The 20625-nt window shown below is 45.8% G+C and overlaps 1 protein-coding gene across 4 annotated transcripts in view; it reads left to right on the top strand.

Annotated features, from left to right (window-relative positions):
• The window catches only part of SEC22C (SEC22 homolog C, vesicle trafficking protein), a 26111-nt gene extending 5486 nt beyond the window's left edge, over positions 1-20625 (top strand). For 2 of the 4 annotated variants that reach the window (XM_065933110.1, XM_065933109.1), the window contains exons 2-7: positions 2472-2680; positions 4559-4722; positions 6842-7021; positions 9716-9834; positions 11649-11714; positions 13617-19015. In XM_065933110.1, the coding sequence (XP_065789182.1) occupies positions 2499-2680; positions 4559-4722; positions 6842-7021; positions 9716-9834; positions 11649-11714; positions 13617-13817 (912 nt within the window). In that variant the 5' untranslated portion in view covers positions 2472-2498 and the 3' untranslated portion in view covers positions 13818-19015. Of the gene's footprint in view, positions 1-2471; positions 2681-4558; positions 4723-6841; positions 7022-9715; positions 9835-11648; positions 11715-13616; positions 19016-19379 lie in introns of those variants that run through there. The other 2 variants (XR_010662957.1, XR_010662956.1) reach the window with 2 other exon arrangements.

Raw genomic sequence — 20625 nt, 5'->3', positions numbered from 1 at the left:
TGATGATAAATGGTATTTTAAATTTTTGTTTCTATGCATCCATTGCTGGTATATAGAAAAACAATTGATTTTTGTATGTTGATCTTATATTCTGAAACCTTGTTGAACTCCTCTTTCATTTGAAGAGGTTTTTTGTTTTTTGTTTTTTTGTAGGTTCTTGGGGATCTTCCATGTAGACAATTATATCATCTGCAGATAGGAGTCATTTTATTTCTTGCTTATTTCTTCCTTTCCTAGTTCCTTAGACTTTTTACATTTTTACCCCTCAATGGAAAGTCTGGGGAGATCAGAGAAATGGGCTATGTATGGTCTGTTGTCTGGTAGACTAATTTTTATTTTGTAGTTGTTGTTTAGTTGGTAAGTCATGTCTGACTCTTTTGTGTCCCCATGGACTATAACCCACCAGACTCCTCTGTCCATGGGATTTCCCAGACAAGAATACTCTTGGAGTGGGTTGCCATTCACTTATCCAAGGGGTTTTCCCGACCTGGGGATTGAACCCCTGTCTCCTGCATTGCGGCAATGGCACCCCACTCCAGCATTCTTGCCTGGAAAATCCCATGGACGGAGGAGCCTGGTAGGCTGCAGTCCATGGGGTCACTATGAGTCGGACACGACTGAGCGACTTCAGTTTCCATTTTCACTTTCCTGCATTGGAGAAGGAAATGACAACCCACTCCAGTGTTCTTGTCTGGAGAATCCCAGGGACGGGGAAGCCTGGTGGGCTGCACAGAGTCGGACACAACTGATGCGACTTAGCAGCAGCAGCAGCTCCTGCATTGCAGGCATATTCTTTACCATCTGAGCCACTGGGGAAGCCTTTAGCCTTCTCTTATTTTTATACTACTGCAGTTTCTTCATGTTTAAACTGGGATTAATTATCCACTCATCCATTACAGATATGGTCTTTATTCTAAGAACTTACCCTTAAGTAGTAGACATAGAAAACAAAGAGGTAGTTTCTGGGAATTTAGAGAGGTAAAAGTACTTCTAGGAGGGTGTATTGGAGACAGTTTTTGGTGGGGATTTGGATGTGGGGAGATCTGAGGAGTGTGAACTCAGGTGAAGAATGCACGGAGGCACAGAGGTGAAAAGAGTAGCGTGTATCCTGGGGCTCCCGTTTCCTACTGCTCGTGGGAATTGAGGTGCCAAGTTACATCCCTAGTGTTCTTTGGAAGAAAAGCCCACCAGTGCACACACCTGCTAATATCCTGTCCAGATAGAGGACCTGACAACAGGGTCTGTGAAACAGGATGTGTGGACACATGGAAAGATGCAGCAAAGCTGTCAGAGCCACCTCCCTCATCCCTGGTTGCAGGGCTGCCGCATGCAGGTGTGCCGGTGACGCCCCGTGCGAGCACACACGGAGGCTGCAGATGGGGGCTGAAACCCCCCCAGGCTCTGCCCGCTGAACTGGTCCAGGGCTGTTTCCACCCTGAGAAGCACCTTGTCCCAGTTTGCCACAGGCACCGTGAGGCCTCCAAATCTGTTTCCAAGTGTTTCTTAATGGTGCTCACATCATCATGGCTAAATATTTAGTATCTTACCAGAATATCATTTGCTAAATGACTGACTTTAGCCATCTGGAGGAACTCAGTCATCATTCTGAAGATTGGCCCAGTGTCAAAGGTGCCGAAATTCAGGAGGACACGCTATCCTCTCTGTTTCCTTTTTGCTTTCTGCCTTCCTTGCCACCAGCTTGAGGTTAAATGCTCAGAATCCCTCCACGTGAGGTGAGGATATGGCAAGTGGCCCACTCAGTACTCACCTCCCTGGAGGGCCTGAAACGCACAGCCCCCTGGACCCCAGCCCTCTGCATCAGTGTCAGGCTCATCCTGTCCCCTCGGGGCCATCTCGTAACCTGTGTCCTGTTCCTCACTGGTCACTGCCATGGCTCCCTTTTGGCCTGCTTCCTCACGTCTCTGTTCCCTCATCCCAGTCAGTTTAAACTCTGGAAATGGAGACATTCATTCAGTTCAGTTCAGTTCCGTTCAGTAGCTCAGTCGTATCCGACTCTTTGCAACCCCATGAATCGCAGCACGCCAGGCCTCCCTGTCCATCACCAACTCCCGGAGTTTACTCAGACTCATGCCCATCGAGTCAGTGATGCCATCCAGCCATCTCATCCTCTGTCATCCCCTTCTTCTCCTGCCCCCAGTCCCTCCCAGCATCAGGGTCTTTTCCAATGAGTCAACTCTTCGCGTGAGGTGGCCAAAGTATTGGAGTTTCAGCTTCAGCAGACATTCATTAGAGAGAAGGAAAAGGAGGATTTCAAGTGAAGATGAGACAGGGAGGTTAATGGAGGGAGAATAGTTGGGAGTGATCCAGCAACAGAGGGCAAGGATAATAAAAGCCACATGTGCATTTGTGGTGGAGGTGAGGGCAAGACAACCCAGAGTGAACATTTCCAGGGCAGGCTGCTGGCAGCTCATCGCCAGGCCCTTTGTAACAAAGTGACCTTCCTTCTTCAGGTGTCCTCATGACTTCTCTCGCGGACCATGTCCTTGATCCTTTTTGCCTGCGTGGTAAGGGTGAGGGATGGACTGCCCCTCTCGGCCTCCACTGATTTCTACCACAGCCAAGACTTCCTGGAATGCAGGAGACGCCTCAAGACTTTAGCCTCGCGACTGGCCCAGTATCCAGGTCGAGGTTCCGCAGAAGGATGTGACTTCAGCATCCAGTAAGCAAGCCTGTTCCCTGTTCCAGAATATCAGCCCAATTTGGGTCACTCTGAACCATGTGCAGAGAAGGCATTATGCTAATCACACCATATGAAAAGAACATCTCACGTCAGACAGCGGATCGAGGTCGTGTGTATCTATCTGCGGTAGAATCAAAGCCACTCGAACTTTGCTGCCTCACCCTCACCTCACTGTGAGTGGAGAGGCCATGAGCACTGGGAACACCAGGTTGCCCAGTCTTCATGGTTTTAGTTTGGTAGTTTTTTCTGCCTTAGGGTGTGGGCGTGGAGAAAAGGCAGGTCAGGAGGAAATACTGGATTAAAATGTCAGGAGAGGAAAAGGATGAGAGTGAGGACGCCAAGAAAATAAGGCTAGATTTGGAGTTCTAGCCCTCAGTTTTTGCTTTTTAAATTTTTTCCACCTTTAAAACAAATTTTAAAGTAAAAAAAAAAATTTTTATGTGACAGGAACAGGGGAGGGAAAAATGAGCATCAGTAGGTCCGTCTTCTCAAGGAACTCCAAGTCAAATGAGAGGACACTGAACATAATACAGTGAGGCCAGTGCTCCAGTGGAAGCAGGAATCAAGTGGTCACAGTAATCATGGTCATAAGAACTAATATTGTTTCCTGTGGTCTAGGCCCTTTTCTAAGTGTTGTAGGTGGCTTATGAGGTAGATAATGGTATTAGATCTGTTTTTCAGGGAAGGAAACTGAGGTTAAACAACTTTTTAACCTAAGGTGGTAGAGCCAGGATTTGAGTACAGGCAAATTAGGAGCCAGGTTCTCCTTGTGTGTCGTTTCTTATTTTAGGGCTTAGAGACGAAAGATGTCCTATGGAGGGATCGGGAGCTCGGCAGGTTTTGAAATCTCAAAATGGCCTGTTACAGATTTTATATCTGTCTTTTCCAGAATTTAGGTTTTCACACTTCCCAAGTCCTTTTTGCTCCCCTTGAATAGTAAATTTTTGATTCACCTGATAAGTTGGGATCCATTACAGTAATCCAGCCTCAGAATCAGGAAAATGAAAGGGAAAGTCCAGGCCTGCCTCCAAGTTGGTTGGTGCTGTCAGGCAAGAAGAGTCGTGGCCTGAAGAGGGACCCAGATGGCAAGCATGTGAAGCTGTCACCATTGGCCGGGCTTGGGGTGCTTAGGAGCCAGCACTAAGCTGCATCTGCCCACATCTGCAGCTCCCTTCTCTGGGTGCCTGAAACCCCCTTCCTTGGGGGTCTCATCTTCTTTAGGCTGGAATAATCTCACATTCTATGCACATTTTGTGCTGTACCTCAAAGAGGAAACCTTTTCTCAGTTTAGAAAAAAAAAAGCAAAAACCTATGACTTCAAATGAAATTCTGGGCAATTCAGTCATTATTTGAAAAGTAGAATATACAGTGTTTACTCGTTTGTCTTTCAACTTAAATATTCACCATTCTTTTCACAGAGGAAACTTGAGACATTTTTTCTTACAGGTGAGCAGTCCCATAGTTTGTTTAATGGTCAATAAATTAAAGAGATCCCTGCAGGAGGGCATGGCAACCCACTCCAGCATTCTTGCCTGGAGAATCCCACGGACAGAGGAGCCTGACAGTCTAGAGTCCAAGGGGTCATAAAGAGTCGGACACGACTGAGTGGCTTAGCACGGACGCAGGCAAATTAGAGCAATCGCAGCTTGTCAGCGGCAGATGCTGCTATCCATTTTCGAGGAAGTATAAGAAAGGCACAGTCCCGGACAGGTTCACTTGAAGAGACGATGTGTACGCAACGGACGGCTCCAGGACTGTTCAAGGCCCAGCAAATCCAGAGTGGAGGCAAGGTGAAGGCCAGGTCTAGGATGTAACAGGCGGGTCTGTTCTCTGTTGACATAGTTCCTCTCGTTCCAGCTTCTCTTCTTCGAGGGACGTGGCCTGCATGGCTATCTGCTCCCTCCAGTGTCCGGCAGCCATGGCCTTCTGCTTCCTGGAGACCCTGTGGTGGGAATTCACAGCTTCCTATGACACCACCTGCGTCGGCCTCGCCTCCAGGCCATATGCCTTTCTCGAATTTGGTTTGTAACCCACTTTCTTAGTTGTTCTCTCTTGCAGCATTGTATGTGTAGAATTTCCAGTTTGAGTCTGGCTCTGACCATCTGGGAAAATCACTGGAGGTTCAGGACCGTGTCCCTGAAGAATAGCCTCATGCCATGAAATTTCACGGCAATGAAAGGGGCCTGCAAACTTGGAGGCTCAACCCTCTGGCTTTTTACCTCTCCGGAGCCTGGAGCAGGGTGGAAGAGGGTGAACCCTGTATCTTATTTTGGAGCAGGGGGTCAGCAAACTGTGGGCCGAGAGTCTGTTTTTGTAAATAAAGTGGAACACAGCCACGCTTGCTCTATTACTAACAGGTTGTCTGTGGCTGCTTTTGCCCTTCCCTGGCAGAGGTGAGCTGTTGTGATGGACCGTCTGGGGCCTATAAGCTTAAAATGTTGTCTGTCTGGCACTCTGAGAGTGCTGTGCCAACCCCTGCTCTAGGGCAGCGCTGCTTAAGGGTGGTTTGTGGACCTGTGCTTCCAGCGTGAGGCACATACAGGGAGTGACAATAAAAGGTTAGAAATTCTTACGGTACTTGGACATTCCTGTGATATTTTCCATTGTATTTTATCCAAGTACCTGTGTGCAACCATTTGGAAATAAGGAAACACTGGTCCTTCATGCAGAGGTTCGAGAAGCACAGCTCTGGAAGAGAAGACTGCTTTTCTAGGCTCTGCCAGAGAGGCCCTGTGGAGGCCCAAGGGTCTGGAACACAACAGTTGTGATAGCATATGCCCTGTTTCTGTCAGGTGTGATTCAGGTCATCTTTGAGTGGGAGAAGAGGAGTGGAGGTGGGAGTTGGGGAGTTCTTCAGTCTCAGTGTAACCTGCCATGGTCCCGTGATGCTCTTGAACGAGGGGCTGACAGCATTTGGTCTTCAGGGTCAGGTGCAGGGCTGGCACCTGGAAGTGTGGCCACTTAGGCTTTCTGACAGCTCCTGCTCACACCCCATTGTGTGGCCTGTGGCCAGCTCATCAGTAATAGGGCCAGCACTGTCTTCTGGTGTCACCCAGGGATGCTGGGAAACTCCCTGGTACTCCAGCCTCCACCTGGTAAGCCTGTGACACAGACCACAAGTTCCTCTTGAGTCTCCCCGTGAGGATGGCCACTCTCAGCCCCACTTCTTCTGTGTCCCCAGGTAGACCACAGCTGCAGCATCCCTTGGCTGTCATTTGACTGGCAGCTGGTAGACCTGTGTTCTGTTCTCCTCCCTCATCTCTGCATGCGTCATCCTTCCAAAGTGGTGGGCTTTGTCTCACAGGAGCCCCTTCCGGGCATCACGTTGGCTCATTATCGAGTGAGAGTAGGATGAAAGTAAAAGCACATGGATATTAGGAGCTTCCCGGGTGGCACAGTGGTAAAGAATCCACCTGCCAATGCAGGAGATGCCAGAGACCTAGGTTCAATCCCTGAGTCGAGAAGATCCCCTGGAGGCAATACACTCCAATATTCTTCCCTGGAAAATTTGATGGACAGAGGAGCCTGGTGGGCTATCTAGTCCATGGGGTCACAAACAGATACAACTGAGCACATGCACACACACACACACCACACGGATATTAGAATTATACATGATTTTGTTTTGTCAATATATTTGAAACTTCACCTCAAGTACTTATTAAAAGTTGGTAATGGATTAATACTAAATGTAAATAAAATAATTAAAACAAATACCTTTCATATAATCCTGGTTTGCACAACATATTCACATTCATTTGCAGTTTTTTTTTCACACGCCTTTCTTGAGATAATCAGATCAAGAATGACTGTCCCCATTTTGCAATCTTAGAAATCCTTTGTGAATGGCCCAGGTTTGTACTATGAATTGTGCCTGAGCTAAGACTCAAGGCTGTCCCCCTGATTCACTTGCCACTGAGGTCCTGATAGACAGACTGTCACATTTTAATTATTCTCCTTTGAGAGATTGATGAGACCAGTCCTGATATCTACAAATCATTTGACCCTCATGTGTAGCTGACACTCTTCAGAGTCTGGCTGACTTACTAACTTGCTTAGAAATGCAAATTTCATTGTGTACCTATTGTCTTGTAACATCCATTGTGATGACATTCAGTTTGGACTGCTCTCTTTTCACAGACAATGTCATTCAGAAAGTGAAGTGGCATTTTAACTATGTAAGTTCCACCCAGATGGACAGCAGCTTAGGAAAAATTCAGGAGGAACTCAAGTTCCAGCCACCAGTGGTTCTCACCCTGGAAGACACAGATGTGGCCAACGGGGTGATGAACGGACACACGCTGATGCACCTGGAGCCAGGTAGGTGGCCTGCTGCTCTCTGGTATTGATGAAAATGAGGTGAGAGTGTATATTTCAAATGGACATTGATTGTTCGACTAGGAAGGTGTTTAGGTGGGGAGTGGTATATAAAATGTGTGGGGGAAAAAACATGGGCTGATCTTGTTTCCAGGTGGCTTTTATTTAAAAAAAAAACAAAACAAAAAAACAAGCTATGACAAACCTAGACCAGCATATTAAAAAGCAGAGACATTACTTTACCGACAAAGTATGATCTCTCACATCCATACAAAGCTATGGTTTTTCCAGTGGTCATGTATGGATGTGAGAGATCATACTTATGATGTGAGAGGACCATAAAGAAAGCTGAGTGCCAAAGAATTGATGCTTTTGAACTGTGGTGTTAGAGAAGACTCTTGAGAGTCCATTGGACAGCAAGGAGATCAAGCCAGTCCATCCTAAAGGAAATCAGTCCTGAATATTCATCGGAAGGACTGATGCTGAAGCTGAAGCTCCAATACTTTGGCCACCTGATGTGAAGAGCTGACTCATTGGAAAAGACCCTGATGCTGGGAAAGATTGAAGGCAGGTGGAGAAGGGGACGACAGAGGATGAGATGGTTGGATGGCATCACCGACTCAATGGACATGAGTCGGTGGACATGAGCAAGCTCCAGGAGTTGTTGATGGACAAGGAAGCCTGGTGTGCTGTAGTCCATGGGGTCACAAAGAGTCAGACAGACTGAGCAACTGAACTGAACTGAAGGAGATTTTCATTCTCTTTGGCTGGAAGTTACCCTTGTTGAATAGTACAGATTTGTACATTCTCTCTCTCTCCTTTTTTCCTCTAACAGTGAGTCCTTATCTCATCACTGCAGTGGTGAAACATTGCAAATCTCCAGCAAGAAACCCCCCCTCCTTGATGGAAGGAGTGGAGGGCTGTGGGGATGAGAGTGGGCAGGGGTCAGGGCCAGGGCTTCCAGACCTCTTGCTCTTGGGTTCTCTGTGGGACCCAGAGACATCTCTCTATCCCTTTGGACTTCTGAGTCCCTGTCTGAGGAATGAAGTGTCGATGAACATATTCACCGTGCCCTGGCATCCGTGACTTAGTCTGCCACGAACAACATGAAGCGTTCAATACCTAGCACATAGCAAAGCATGCTTTTTTGTATTCTTTGTTTACAGTTATATCCAATTAAACCAACTTTTAGTTAAAGTGGATATTTGCATTCTAAGAACTCTGTAATAGTATAATCCTTCCCCGGAAGACAGAACCATCTATACTCTTAACAGTCTAATTACTTTGTTAACAGTTTTATGCTAAACTCATTGCTTGAATTTTGAAAGTGGTATATGTAAAATGTTCACATTTTTTTGGCTTAACTTTGGTTTTCGATTTGAACATTTCAACCAGTGAGTTCCTGGATTGACTCTTATGCCATTCAGTAAGTTGTAATTTACATTGGGGTTGGACTTAACATTCATGGAAGGAAGACTAGGGCATCAGACCCCAAGCTTCTCCTTTGCTGTACCTGATGACGGGTCACTTTGTGATGTATGTTTTGTTTTTTAACCACGTAGACAAGAGGAACAAATGCAGAAGGTGACAACTTGCCTATCTTTCTAAGACTCCCCTGTATTGTCCCAAGTCTAGAGTCTTAACAGGTAGCTCTGTTCTGAGAGGAACTTTGATAGTGTAAACTAACACACTAACAGTAGGCATCAGTTGGGCTGTGGTGTGTGTATGTGTGTGTACGAATATGCGGGAAATGTGAGGACAAAAAAGGATGATTTAAAAGGAGTACAGCAAGGACTTCCCTGGTGGTCCAGTGGCTAAGTCTCCACAGTTCCAATGCTGGGGTTGGGGGGGCTCACCCCTAGTCAGGGAACTAGGATCCCACATGCCAAGTGGCACAATGAAAATATAAAATAAATTAATAAAAGGAGCACAGCAAGAAAATGGGTGGACCCCGCTTAATTGTGTGAACCAGAATCAGTTTCAGCAGTTATCTTTAAAGAGGGAATGATCATTTTGTCTTCATTAGAGTTCTGGAAATAGCTTGTAGCTGAAATAATACATGTTTCCCTCCTCTTCCCAATAACTTTGGAATTTAAAAAATCGCATTTGCTATGATTTGCTCCAGAAGCACACGTGACATTGAATATTGTCCCTATCAGAAAAAGAACAGAACGTTTTACGTGCTGATGGCCGAGGTGTGTAATAGAAAAGTTATAGGGTTTGACAACCAATTTACAACTAAAGCCATAAATTGTTTTAAATCGGGATTTCTCAACCTAAGCCCTACTGACATTTTGTACTGGAAATTCTTTGTTATGGAGACTGTCCTGTGCATTGTAGCAATCCATTCCCAGGGAGGACAACCCAAAGTGTTCCTAGACATTGATTGAAGAGCCTTATCATCTCTGGCTGAGAACCGCTGGTGTAAATAGAAAGGAAATGAAGCACTTAAGAAAATCTATGCTTGCTTAGAGAAGGGCCTCTTATCTCGAAGACATTTACCTTGGACTCCCAGATCCTTTCTGTCCTTCACCCCTTGCCTTTTCCCACTCTAACTACCGCTGCTTTTTAAACTAATGTGTTTGCAATTATGTGTTCAATTTAACTTTTTCATTAGCAGAGGTCTAATTAATGTTTTTACTTTTTTTTCATATAGAAATTATTTTCACTTAACACTTCCTTTTCTTCCTTGTGAAGCTCCTAATTTCCGAATGGAACCAGTGACAGCCCTGGGCGTCCTCTCCCTTATTCTCAACATCATGTGCGCTGCCCTGAACCTCATTCGTGGAATTCACCTCGCAGAACATTCTTTACAGGTAACCTTTTCTCTCCAGTTTAAATCAAAAGACACACGATGGAAGAGACAGATATGGGTGCATATTGTTTACAAGGTTATTACTCCCTACGTTTTAAAAATTGGAGTAAAATTCTTACTTCTTGTTTTATTCTTCGTAGTGAGTTGAGCAAATAAGAAACTTGCTCTTTTGTATTTGTTTTCCTGAGAAGTCAGAGGGGCTGCTGGAATACTGGTGAGACATGGACAATGTGCTACAAGGACATCAGGCAGCCCCGTGGCCCTGGGGACACCGGGAGTCACTGCAGGGGCTGGGTTGTTCCTCCAAGGCAAAGTTTGACCCTCAGGCCCTTTTTCCCTTGGTAGGGTTGCCTCATAATCTGATTTATATCATTCAGATAGATACCAGCCTCCCCGTGTCTTTGTCAAAAGAACTGTAGCACTATGAAGTTGATTTGCCAGTCTGCTCATCTCAAAGCAGCTTTCTCTTCTAATGCTTTTTACTTATTATTTTTAAATTTTGAAGTATTTCAAGCACTTAAAAACCAGCATGGAACCATTATGAACATGAACAGACAGATGTTAACTTTAAAAACAGAGTTTGGGATAAGTAGATGCTGCTGGTGCTAAGTCGCTCCAGTTGTGTCCGACTCTGTGCGACCCCATAGATGGCAGCCCACCAGGCTACCCTGTCCCTGGGATTCTCCAGGCAAGAACACTGGAGTGGGTTGCCATTTCCTTCTCTAATGCATGAAAGTGAACAGTGAAAGTGAAGTTGCTCAGTTGTGTCTGACTCCTAGCGATCCCATGGACTGCAACCCACCAGGCTCCTCCATCCATGGGATTTTCCAGGCAAAAGTACTGGAGTGGGGTGCCACTGCCTTCTCCAAGTAGATGCAAACTATTACATTTAGAGTGGATAAACGAGATCCTACCGTATAGCACAGGGAACTGTGCTATAAGATATATATAGATAAGCTATATATATATATATATATATATATATATATATATATATATATATATCTGTATATATATATAGATAAGCTATATGGCTTATCTCCTGAGATAAGCCATAATGGAAATGAATGTAAAAAAGAATGTATATGTGTGTATAACTGAGTCACTTTGCTATAGAGCAGAAATTAACACAATACTGTAAATCAACTAGCCTTCAGTTAAAAAAAAAAAGCCAGAGTCATGATGCTCACACCCAAGCATGTGGTAGCTAAAATTTGAAGTGCAGTTGAGGTTCAATCTCAGGGTGCTTACAGAGTCCAAGGTGTTTGGGGAATGGCAGCAGGCCTGGGCCCTGAGTGGTGGCTGGCTGTTTCCACACCCCACTTTTGGCCGACAAGTGGTATGGTTCCCACTCTTATTGTTCATGATGACTCATAAGCAGATACTTACCAAATGTCTATATGCACTAGAACAGGTGTTCGTTGCTCAAGACACAGTCCCTGTCTCAGGGCACACAGCAGAGGATGGTGACATCACTCAGGAGGTGGCAGTACCTGGGGTGGGAGGAACTGGGGACAGTTAGTACTGACGGATGAGTTGGATTTTGAGAGGTGGCCGGGCTGGGCGTGGGGACATTGCAGGTTGCGGGCTCAGCACACGTGCATGGGAACTGGACGTGCTTGGTGTATCCAGGCCATTCAGACGGATTTTACGTCACCCCCTGGTCTGATATGTGAACAGGGGCGTGTTTCTCACCCAGGCAGGGACTTTGTACTGTCAGTTATACCAGACCCAATGCAGAGTAATGCACTTCATGTCATAGTGTTTCATCCCCTCTAAATATTCCTTTTCTTGTGTTCCTCATATTTGTCTTAGGTTGCACATGAAGAAATTGGAAATATTCTGGCTTTTCTTATTCCTTTTGTAGCCTGCATTTTCCAGGTGGGTGAAATGTTGATGTTTTAGTGAGTGGGTTAAAGCCGTTACCTTATTTTGCTCTGTTGGAACCATCAGTGAGTTTCCCGATCCTGCTTTTGTTCCACCAAGACATTGGTTCAAATCACAGATAATCCCAGCCCTTAGCAGAACAACTTTCCACCCATCCTGTCCAGTCCTCTCATTTTACAGAGAAAAGACTTTGGGGCCCAGAAAGGGAAAGTCATTTGCCCTAGGTCTCAGGGCCTTTTGACAGTGCAGGAACTAGAAACTGGAAACTGGGACTGGGCTCCCAAGAAGTGAGGGATGAGATTGCAGTGGGGATTGGGTTGGGCCTGCCCAGTGTGAGGCAGAGCCTTGCCTTGTGCTCATTGCTGGGCATCCAAGTACAGAAATGTCCTTCTGCAGAACTGATGCCTATGTATGTATTTTTTTTCAGACACAGGACTGGGAAAAAATTTGTTGTTTCTAATAGAAATACCATCTGAGTCAAATCTGTCCTTAGGAAATGAAACAAAAATTATAATACTAACTAGAGCACTTTGATTATTAGTTATTTTCAGATAAGCTGTGTACTTAAGGACTAGAGTAGGAAGGAGCTTTTGAATCCCCTATGAAAAGGCAGTAGTGAAAGTGTTAGTTGCTCAGTCGTGTCTGACTCTTTGCGACCCCATGGACTGCAGCCCACCAGGCTCCTCTGTCCATGGAATTCTCCAGGCAAGAATACTGGAGTGGGTAGCCATTCCCTTCTACAGGGGATCTTCTCGACCCAGGGATGGAACCCGGGTCTCCTGCACTGCAGGCAGATTCTTTACCATCTGAGTCACCAGGCAATACTTGAATCCCCTTTAAGCAGAGTTAATTCTAACAAAAAACCTGACTCTCTTTCCCCACTTTCTATGAAGTCTAGGATTTTAGCACCTTTTCTGTATATTTAACCCACTTCTCCTTTTAATTAAAAGTTCTTTTCTCAGGGCACTTCCTCTCTCTTCTGCATGCATCCTAGATGGCCTATTTTTAAGAATTATCTGATTGTGCAAAAAGAAAATTTCAACCTAAGATTGAAAACACTCGTTCTTTGGAAAATCAAGTCTCCAAGATCATGGGTGTTGCTGAGAATAGTTTCCTGGACCTTGCATTTCAGGGCTGCAGGGATCTTACAGTTCCACCTTCATCCCCTCATCTGTGGTCTTACTTGATTAGCTCTTTCGATGGGGAACTCTCCCTCCCACTTCACTGTGAGCTTTTGTCAGATTGCCCTGTTTTTCAGTACCCTGTGTTTTCAGAATGTGCCTTTTTTCTTTTTAAACATTCAAACAAAAAATGATTTCCACCTTTTGCAGAACAAGAATGTCCTCTTTCTGTGTGATAGCCCTACAGGAAGCATCATTCTGGGAGACCTTTCCCTGAGTCAGAGATGCTTCTGAAGATGTAATAGGGAGGCTGTCTAGGGAACAGTGGTACCCTATATAGTTGTAACTCAGGAAAAACTAAAATAGTAAAAGCACAGCTTCTATCACCAACTTTGTCACCTGTTATGACTCCCCCAAAGGAAAGTTCCTTTGGAGGCCAGTTGCTCTTGTTAGTGTATCCCCACCTGGCTGTCTGTCCCTGACCCACATCTCTTCTTTCTCTGTAGCACAGCCTGGACATGTCTGTCTGTATTTCTTAACTTCTTTCAAGAGGGCTGTGTTCTCATTCCTCCTGTGACCTTCTATTTAACTTTTCTTATCTCTTCCAAATCCCCACTTTCATCCACTGATTGACAATAACTGATCCAGTGAGTCCAAGCTCCGCTGTAACAAATTTCAGTTTAATAAGCCAACGCTTATGAAACGACTCTGCAGGGCGGGTCGTTTGGCCATCTTGTTATCTCTGATGGGCCTCCCTCTTCTGGTGTCATTTCAGTGTTACCTGTACCTGTTCTACAGTCCAGCCAGGACTACGAAGGTGGTGCTGATGCTGCTCTTCATTTGCCTGGGCAACGTCTACCTGCATGGGCTGAGGAACCTCTGGCAAATCCTTTTCCACATAGGAGTGGCTTTCCTGTCTTCGCATCAGATACTGACAAGGCAGCTTCAGGACAAGCAGTCTGACTGCGGAGTGTGAGGATGAGGCCATGGGATGGATGGATCCTTTGATTTTCCTCTGAGGGTCATCGGCGTTTCCCCTTTTACTTCTTGACTTCACCTCGAGTTTCCATCCTCGAAGTTTCTTTCAACCAAAGCAGACTGACCCTGAGAACCAAGATTTTTTTTCCACCAGTGCAGCGGGAAGCATGAAGTTGCTGGCCATCTGGTCTCAGTTTTGTGTGAGAGTTACTGCAGGATCTCCACTTCAACACTTTGGACAGCAGAATCTGGGCGCCCCGTCAAAGCACACTCTTGGAAGACCAACATGGAATGGTTTTGGTCTTTTACGTTGAGTGATGCAATAAAGCACTAGATTCAGTATCAGTAGTTTTAAGTAATTGGCAGTTGTCTCCAAGGAACCACTTAAACATCTGTATACGCTTTTCAGTCTAAATGTGACTTTGGTGAGTTTTTCTTTTTTTTAAGAGGGTCAGCACAGGGTGAATTAACTTAAAAAGTGGTTTATAGGTATAACATAGATACATTTTGTTTACATTTTTGATAACTTAGGTCTGATATGATACATTTAGAATATTTAAATATATTTTGGATATAAATTGAACTTCACTTAGGGTAAGAACAAACTGAAGCTGAGATAATGGTTGAGAAAACTGCATTTATTTAATTTATATATAGCCTTTCATGGTAGTGGGACTGTAGGGATACAGAAATATTTTGTATTTATTTGCAGGGTATATCTGTATATTTTTAAAATTGAGTAACCAGTGCTACTGGATCATAAGCTTATAAGCATGAGCAGAAATGAGACTATCAGGACTCCTTGCAGTTGGCCACAAACTGGAGTAGGTGGGTCACACATTCACACAGTGGCACTTTGAAGTTACAGGTGGGAGAGGCTGCTGCCATCAACTTTGTATGTGGCAGCTAGGTGCCAGGCATTTTAGTCGTGTCATTTAATACTTGACCCTGGGTACTTGTTCTCAGAAGACCTCACAAGTTAATTACTCCTCTACACCTTTCCTAATCATCTTAATTAGATTCAGTTCAGTTCACTTGCTCAGTCGGGTCCGACTCTTTGTGACCCCATGGACTGCGGCACGCCAGGCTTCCCTTCTATCACCAACTCCCTCATTTTTGTATGAACAAAGGTCATGTGTATGTTAACTTTTTTAGAGCTTTATAGCTTATAAAGCTTTATAATTAACCCTGTGCTCAGTCCCTGGGTCGGGAAGATCCCCTGGAGAAGGAAATGGCAACCCACTCTAGTATTCTTGCCTGGAGAATCCCCATGGACAGAGGAGCCTGGTGGGCTATAGTCCATGGGGTCGCAAAGAGTCAGACACGACTGAGGCAACTCAGCACACACGCAGGTGCTCTGAAAAGTTACTTTTCTTTCTCTCATTGTCAACATTTTGACTGATCATAGTTTTCCAAAATTTAGATCTGAATATGATCCCTGAGGCCTCTAGAAACTTCAGCATGGGTTGTCCAGTACTGCTCAGGAGGCCATTTGGGAAGTTTGGCCTTTGGATTGTTCTTTGTAGAAGTCTGGAATATGAATAGCTCCACTTTATTGCATAGAATACTCTGGGTTGAATTGTGTGATATTGATAAATGGCACATTCCTATTTTGGTAGTTTTTAAGAGTTGAAAACTATCACAAGAATTAGCGAGCAGGTAAGGAAAGCAAGGATGTCATTTTAGGGAATTCAGTTGACCTTGGTCATTTCATTACTGGTGGTGTATTGTTACTGAGCTACCTTAGTGTCACTTAAAAGAAAAGTTCATGTGACTAGGAACTGTAGTGGGAAAATGTTGCCATGGTAACTTTATTTTCTTATAATAGAATTTCCTATTTTTAATCAAAGTATTTGGACGTGAAAGTTACATTGGCAACATCCTCAGATGTTAAACCTCAGAGTCATCTCCCCAGTGATTTCTCAATCTGCATAATTTTCTGCGGGGGCTTCCCTGGTGGCTCAGATGGTAAGAGAATCTGCCTGCAATGCAGGAGATGTGGGTTAGATTCCTGGTTTGGGAAGATCCCCTGGAGAAGGGAATGGCAATTCACTTCAGTATTCTTGCCTGGAGAATCCCATGATAGAGGAGCCTAGAGGGCTACAGTTCATGGGGTTGCAAAGAATCAGACACAACTAAGAGACTAAAACACTTTAATTTTCTGCATCCCTAGCAGATAAATTTTCAAGCTTTCTGGGACACAACTTTGAAGAGTTGGTGAAATAGAATGGGAAGCTAAGGAGGAGAAGGAGAGACAATCTTTTCATATTAGCAGCACACACAAAGCTTTAAAAGTTGATTAGAACAGCTTACCAATATATTGGTTTCATCTTGAGCTCGTGTGCTATTGGTGTTGCCATGTAGCCTGGTACCCAGACGCCCTGGGGGTCTGTGATCCACATTCAGCAAGTAATGAAGGACAGTCCTTGCGGAGGAGACCCTCCTGGCCTGATGGAGAGGTGATCCACAAGCTGGTCCAATGTGGTCTGACTCTGTGAACACCTACTTGGGGTTTGAGATTTACTTTCACAAACCAAAGGGAAAAAGCGCAGTTGGCAAACAGTACAGAGTAATGACCACCTAAACATTATGTAACTGAAATCCAGCTAAGAGCAGCCTCAGTCTAACTGGAGGAAGAGGCTGATGATAGGAAAGGCGTTCTGGAGATTTAATCCAAGGGAAATTGCAGGCTTGAGGTTGACTTGGGTCAGGCGTAGAGTTTTTTAGCCCTGTGTCATCCTTGGTGCCTCATCCTTGCCCTCACTCTGCCATGGGCCTTTGTTTTAGCTGCTGTAGACCTTTGTCTGCTCAGTTGTTAACTGATCTCATGGGGCTGCTAATGTTGGAAAAGCCTTAAAGTGCCTTCTGGTGTCAGATGTGGCAAGATCTTGAGCATCCCTGTGTGCAGTGTCCCGTCTGCTGTATCTGGGTGCGGGTGGGCTCCGTGCTCTCCAGCAGGGGTCGAGCCCAAGGCTTCCCCACCTGCAGGTGTGCTGGTGAGGGAAACGCATAGGCTCTGCTTTTCTTTCCCCAGGCCGGCTTGACTGTGACAGGGCCATGCTCGGGTTTCCTGTCCTGGGCAGGGACACTCGGAGGTATATTTGGGTGGGATTTCCTCTCGGTACTAGAGGCCTCACTGCCCGCAGTGGGAGGATGACCATGGGCTCCCAGTTTTGCTTCTGCAGCTGGCATTCCTTCCTGGGCAGGGACACTCGGAGGTATATTTGGGTGGGATTTCCTCTCGGTACTAGAGGCCTCACTGCCCGCAGTGGGAGGATGACCATGGGCTCCCAGTTTTGCTTCTGCAGCTGGCATTCCTTTTATCTGTGAGTCAGTTTTAAAGCTCTTCAAAGGGTAAGAAAAAGGATATTGGAAGGAAATGAGAACATTTAGCATCCTTCCTACCACCCCCACCTTGAGTTCCCTGTTCTTTCCCTAGGACCCCCCCATTCAGGTCTCCCCTGCCTCTTTCCACCTCTGCCGCCTACATTCCAGTCCTAGAGACAGAGGCTGAAAGTAGAGGCTCTGGAGGGAGGGGGAAGCCACCTTTCACTGTAATCGATAGGGAGGGTCCAGGAGCTTCAGAGAGGGAGCAGATGACGCAGGCCCAGCTCTCTCCCCTGTGCACCCCAGGCGCACAGCAAGGTTGGCTGTTTGGGGTGCAGGAAGCAGGGGACAGGCCAAGAGTGGAGCTGGGGCCTGGCCGGTTGCTGGAAGACAGCAGCTGTCCCCTTGGCATATGGGGGTTGCACGCCATACCTTCAACCAGGGCTGTTGTTCACTGTTCTTTGATGGAATCAGCCACTCGTCACACCGGGATGGGTGACCCTTAGAGAACAGCACCGATCACGTGAGGACTGGCCACGAGGGAGGCTTTATGGAGGCCAGGTGAGCACACAGACACCTGCCCTGATGTTGCTCACATTCCAGGCGATTCTACACAGAATCCCAGGCAAGTACGGGGAAGCCTTACCTGAGCATTAATAATGGTGGAAAAGAGGAGAGTCGATGTACCCTGGAGAGGTAACGCGGGATGGAGCACCCTGTCAGCCGGCCCAGGCCTGGAGGTCGGCATGGTTATTCCACTTGGTCGCGCTCTGCAGTGGGCAAGTTGTGGCCCGTGGGCTGGGGTCCTCCGGGAAATGGTGGTAATATCAGCCTGCTCCCCAGCGAGCTGTCGGCAGGGAAAAAGCGGTCATGGGGGGGACGCTAGGTGAATCCATTGTTCATGTGCAGGAGGAGAAAGGCTTTGCATTTGGTTCACTCAGCATGAGTGGTTCTGCATGCTTCAGGCAGTGCAGCTCAGCGCAGCCATGTCTTCCGACCTTTACCAAAAAACGCTTCATGCTTTCACTCCAGAAAGGCGGTGGCCTCTCTTCCTCCCCCTGGACCTGCCTCCTGCCTTCCAGGCACAGCACCTTTAGTACCAGTGTTGTTTGGTCCTCCAGGATCCAGAAAGGCCAGACCTGCTGGTTAGACCGAATCTCATGGCCTGTTTCTGACCCAGGTGAGGCGAGCTCTGGTTCTGCCATCTGGGAGCAGTAATGTCAAACTTGTGTCCTGGGGAAACGTGATTGGTAGAGAACCTGTGAAGAAAGACTTGTCAGTAAAATCTGGGAATGGAAGACTATAGGAACATCTGCCTGCATGTACTGATGGCAAGGCTGTTGCCCGAAATCACCTTTATATAGTGTAAAATGATCAAATCCATCCTGCTCCTTTACGCTCTGCTGGGTACAGATGACCTTCTTTAACCCTTACACTTAAGCGATTCTGGGTTGTTCTACAAGTATTATCCAATGAGTCATTCATACGACGTGGCCCCCAGGATTTCATTTTGTTTCATGGAGTTTTCTACTAAGGGCATTAAAGATTGAGGCTTGTTTAGCCAGGGAAAACCATTTATTTCACATATTAATTTTGAATGCTTGCTACCCTTGTTATACGAGCTTCTTACTTTTTTCATGTAATAACGAAGATCTATTTTGAGTAAATGATGAGTGTGTTTTAACAAACTTTCACACAGTCATAAAGTCTAAACTTGTGTTGATATAGATAAAGAATGTTGTATAACTGTTTATATACTATGTATGTATGTATATATATACACACATATATGTGTGTATATATGTGTAATAAATGAGGTGGCTCCGGAAGTGGGAAGAGAATAAATCCAAGGTGCTCATTAACTTGTGAGTTTGTGTGAAAAATTCTGAGTTGTGGGCCTGTTTTCCTAGAGAGGGTGATGTGGTCCTGGCATAAGGGAGGGAGTTGTGTTGATAGAAATGAAATTCAAGTCCTCTTGCCCGGTGAGGTCTAGACAGGTGCACGGTCTCAAATAGTCTTCAGCACTAATCCCTAGAGTCTGGAATGCAATCATGCGTCCAGGAAAAACCTTGGGAAAACCAAAATAGCAATTGTGGCCCTGCCCTGGGGGATGGGAGGACTGCCTTCAATGCAGCCTCTGCTTCTGCCTGGCTGTGTGCCCCCAGCCAGTTACCTTCCCTGCTCTGGGCTCTGAGCTCCTGTCATACCGTTTTTTCCTTTTTTCATTTCCCAGGACCGGCCCTGTCAGGAAATGGCCACCAGAGGGCCCACCACCAGGTTCCTACCAGGTTCCCAGCCCAGGGACTGGTGCTGTTTTGCAGGGTGATGATGATTCCTTCAGCAGCTGATAAAATTCCCAGAAAGAAAACAAATGCACCCACCTTTCCTGACCATGCTTTAAGCACGTTGGGGAGCGCATGCTCCACGTTTCTCATCACCGTCAGTCCTGAGCGAAGATTTTCGGAGGAGGACAAAGACTTCCAAAATAAGAATCTGGATTATTGAGTTCTGGGATTTGGGAGTGGACAGAACCTTTAGGTACCATCAGGTGCAACCCTGTTGCTGCTCAGATGCAGGAATTGAGGCCTGTCCTAGGTAGCCGGTGTGACCGTGTAGCCCAGTACACTGTCTATCAGTCAGAACTCCTCTTGGCTGAGAACAAGGTGCACTTGAGATAGAAAGTGCCGCAGAGAATAAAAAGGGATCTTGGCCCACAAAGGGCACCCTTTCTGTGCCAGGAGGGCTGTGTGCTAGTTTAGGCTGATGAACTGCCTTCCTTTTTCTGGGACTCTAACCTCTGTGGGGCCAGGTAGCAGGGCTGCTGCCTGACGGCGGTGTAGCATCCTTGGGCAGGGCCAGCAGAGAAGTGAGGCTCAGGAAGGGGCCCACCTGAGTGCTCCTGCCTCAGCTGAAGCAGCTCTAAGACACCCCCGGTTGAGTGTGCAGGACGAAAACTATTATGATCCTTGAAGAACATCAGGGAGTGTTATATTTGACCCGGGATGAAAGAGTGCTTCTTAAACAAAATGCATCACAAACACGACCCTCAAGGTGAAATGATCAATGAACCTGATGACATACAAATAATGATTTCATGTGCACAGTTTAAAGAATGAGAGAAGATATTTACAATGTCTGAAACCAGCAAGGGATTAATATACAAGCAAGTCCTGAAATCATTAAGAAAGATAAGGGACTTGAACAGAAAAAATGAGCAATTTGCCTAAGAGAAAACCCAGAAAGCTAATAAGCATATGAAGATGTTTAAAATCATTAGAAATACAGAAAAATACCCATTTAAACAATTGTAAGGTATCGCTTTATGCGTTTGGGTTTGGCAAAACTTAGCAAGTCGGGTGGCACTGCGTATTGGAGCAAGTTGAGGGGATATGGGACTTCATGTATGGCCAGTGTGAAGAGCTGTGCTACTGTTATAGGCTGGACTGTGTTCTCCTCAAATTCATATGTCAAAGTCCTAA

Source organism: Muntiacus reevesi, chromosome 4, assembly GCF_963930625.1.
Source record: "Muntiacus reevesi chromosome 4, mMunRee1.1, whole genome shotgun sequence".
In the NCBI taxonomy this organism is placed as follows: Eukaryota; Metazoa; Chordata; class Mammalia; order Artiodactyla; family Cervidae; genus Muntiacus; species Muntiacus reevesi.
The sequence above is the reverse complement of the archived record's forward strand: the minus strand, read 5'-3'. Positions and strand labels throughout refer to the sequence as shown.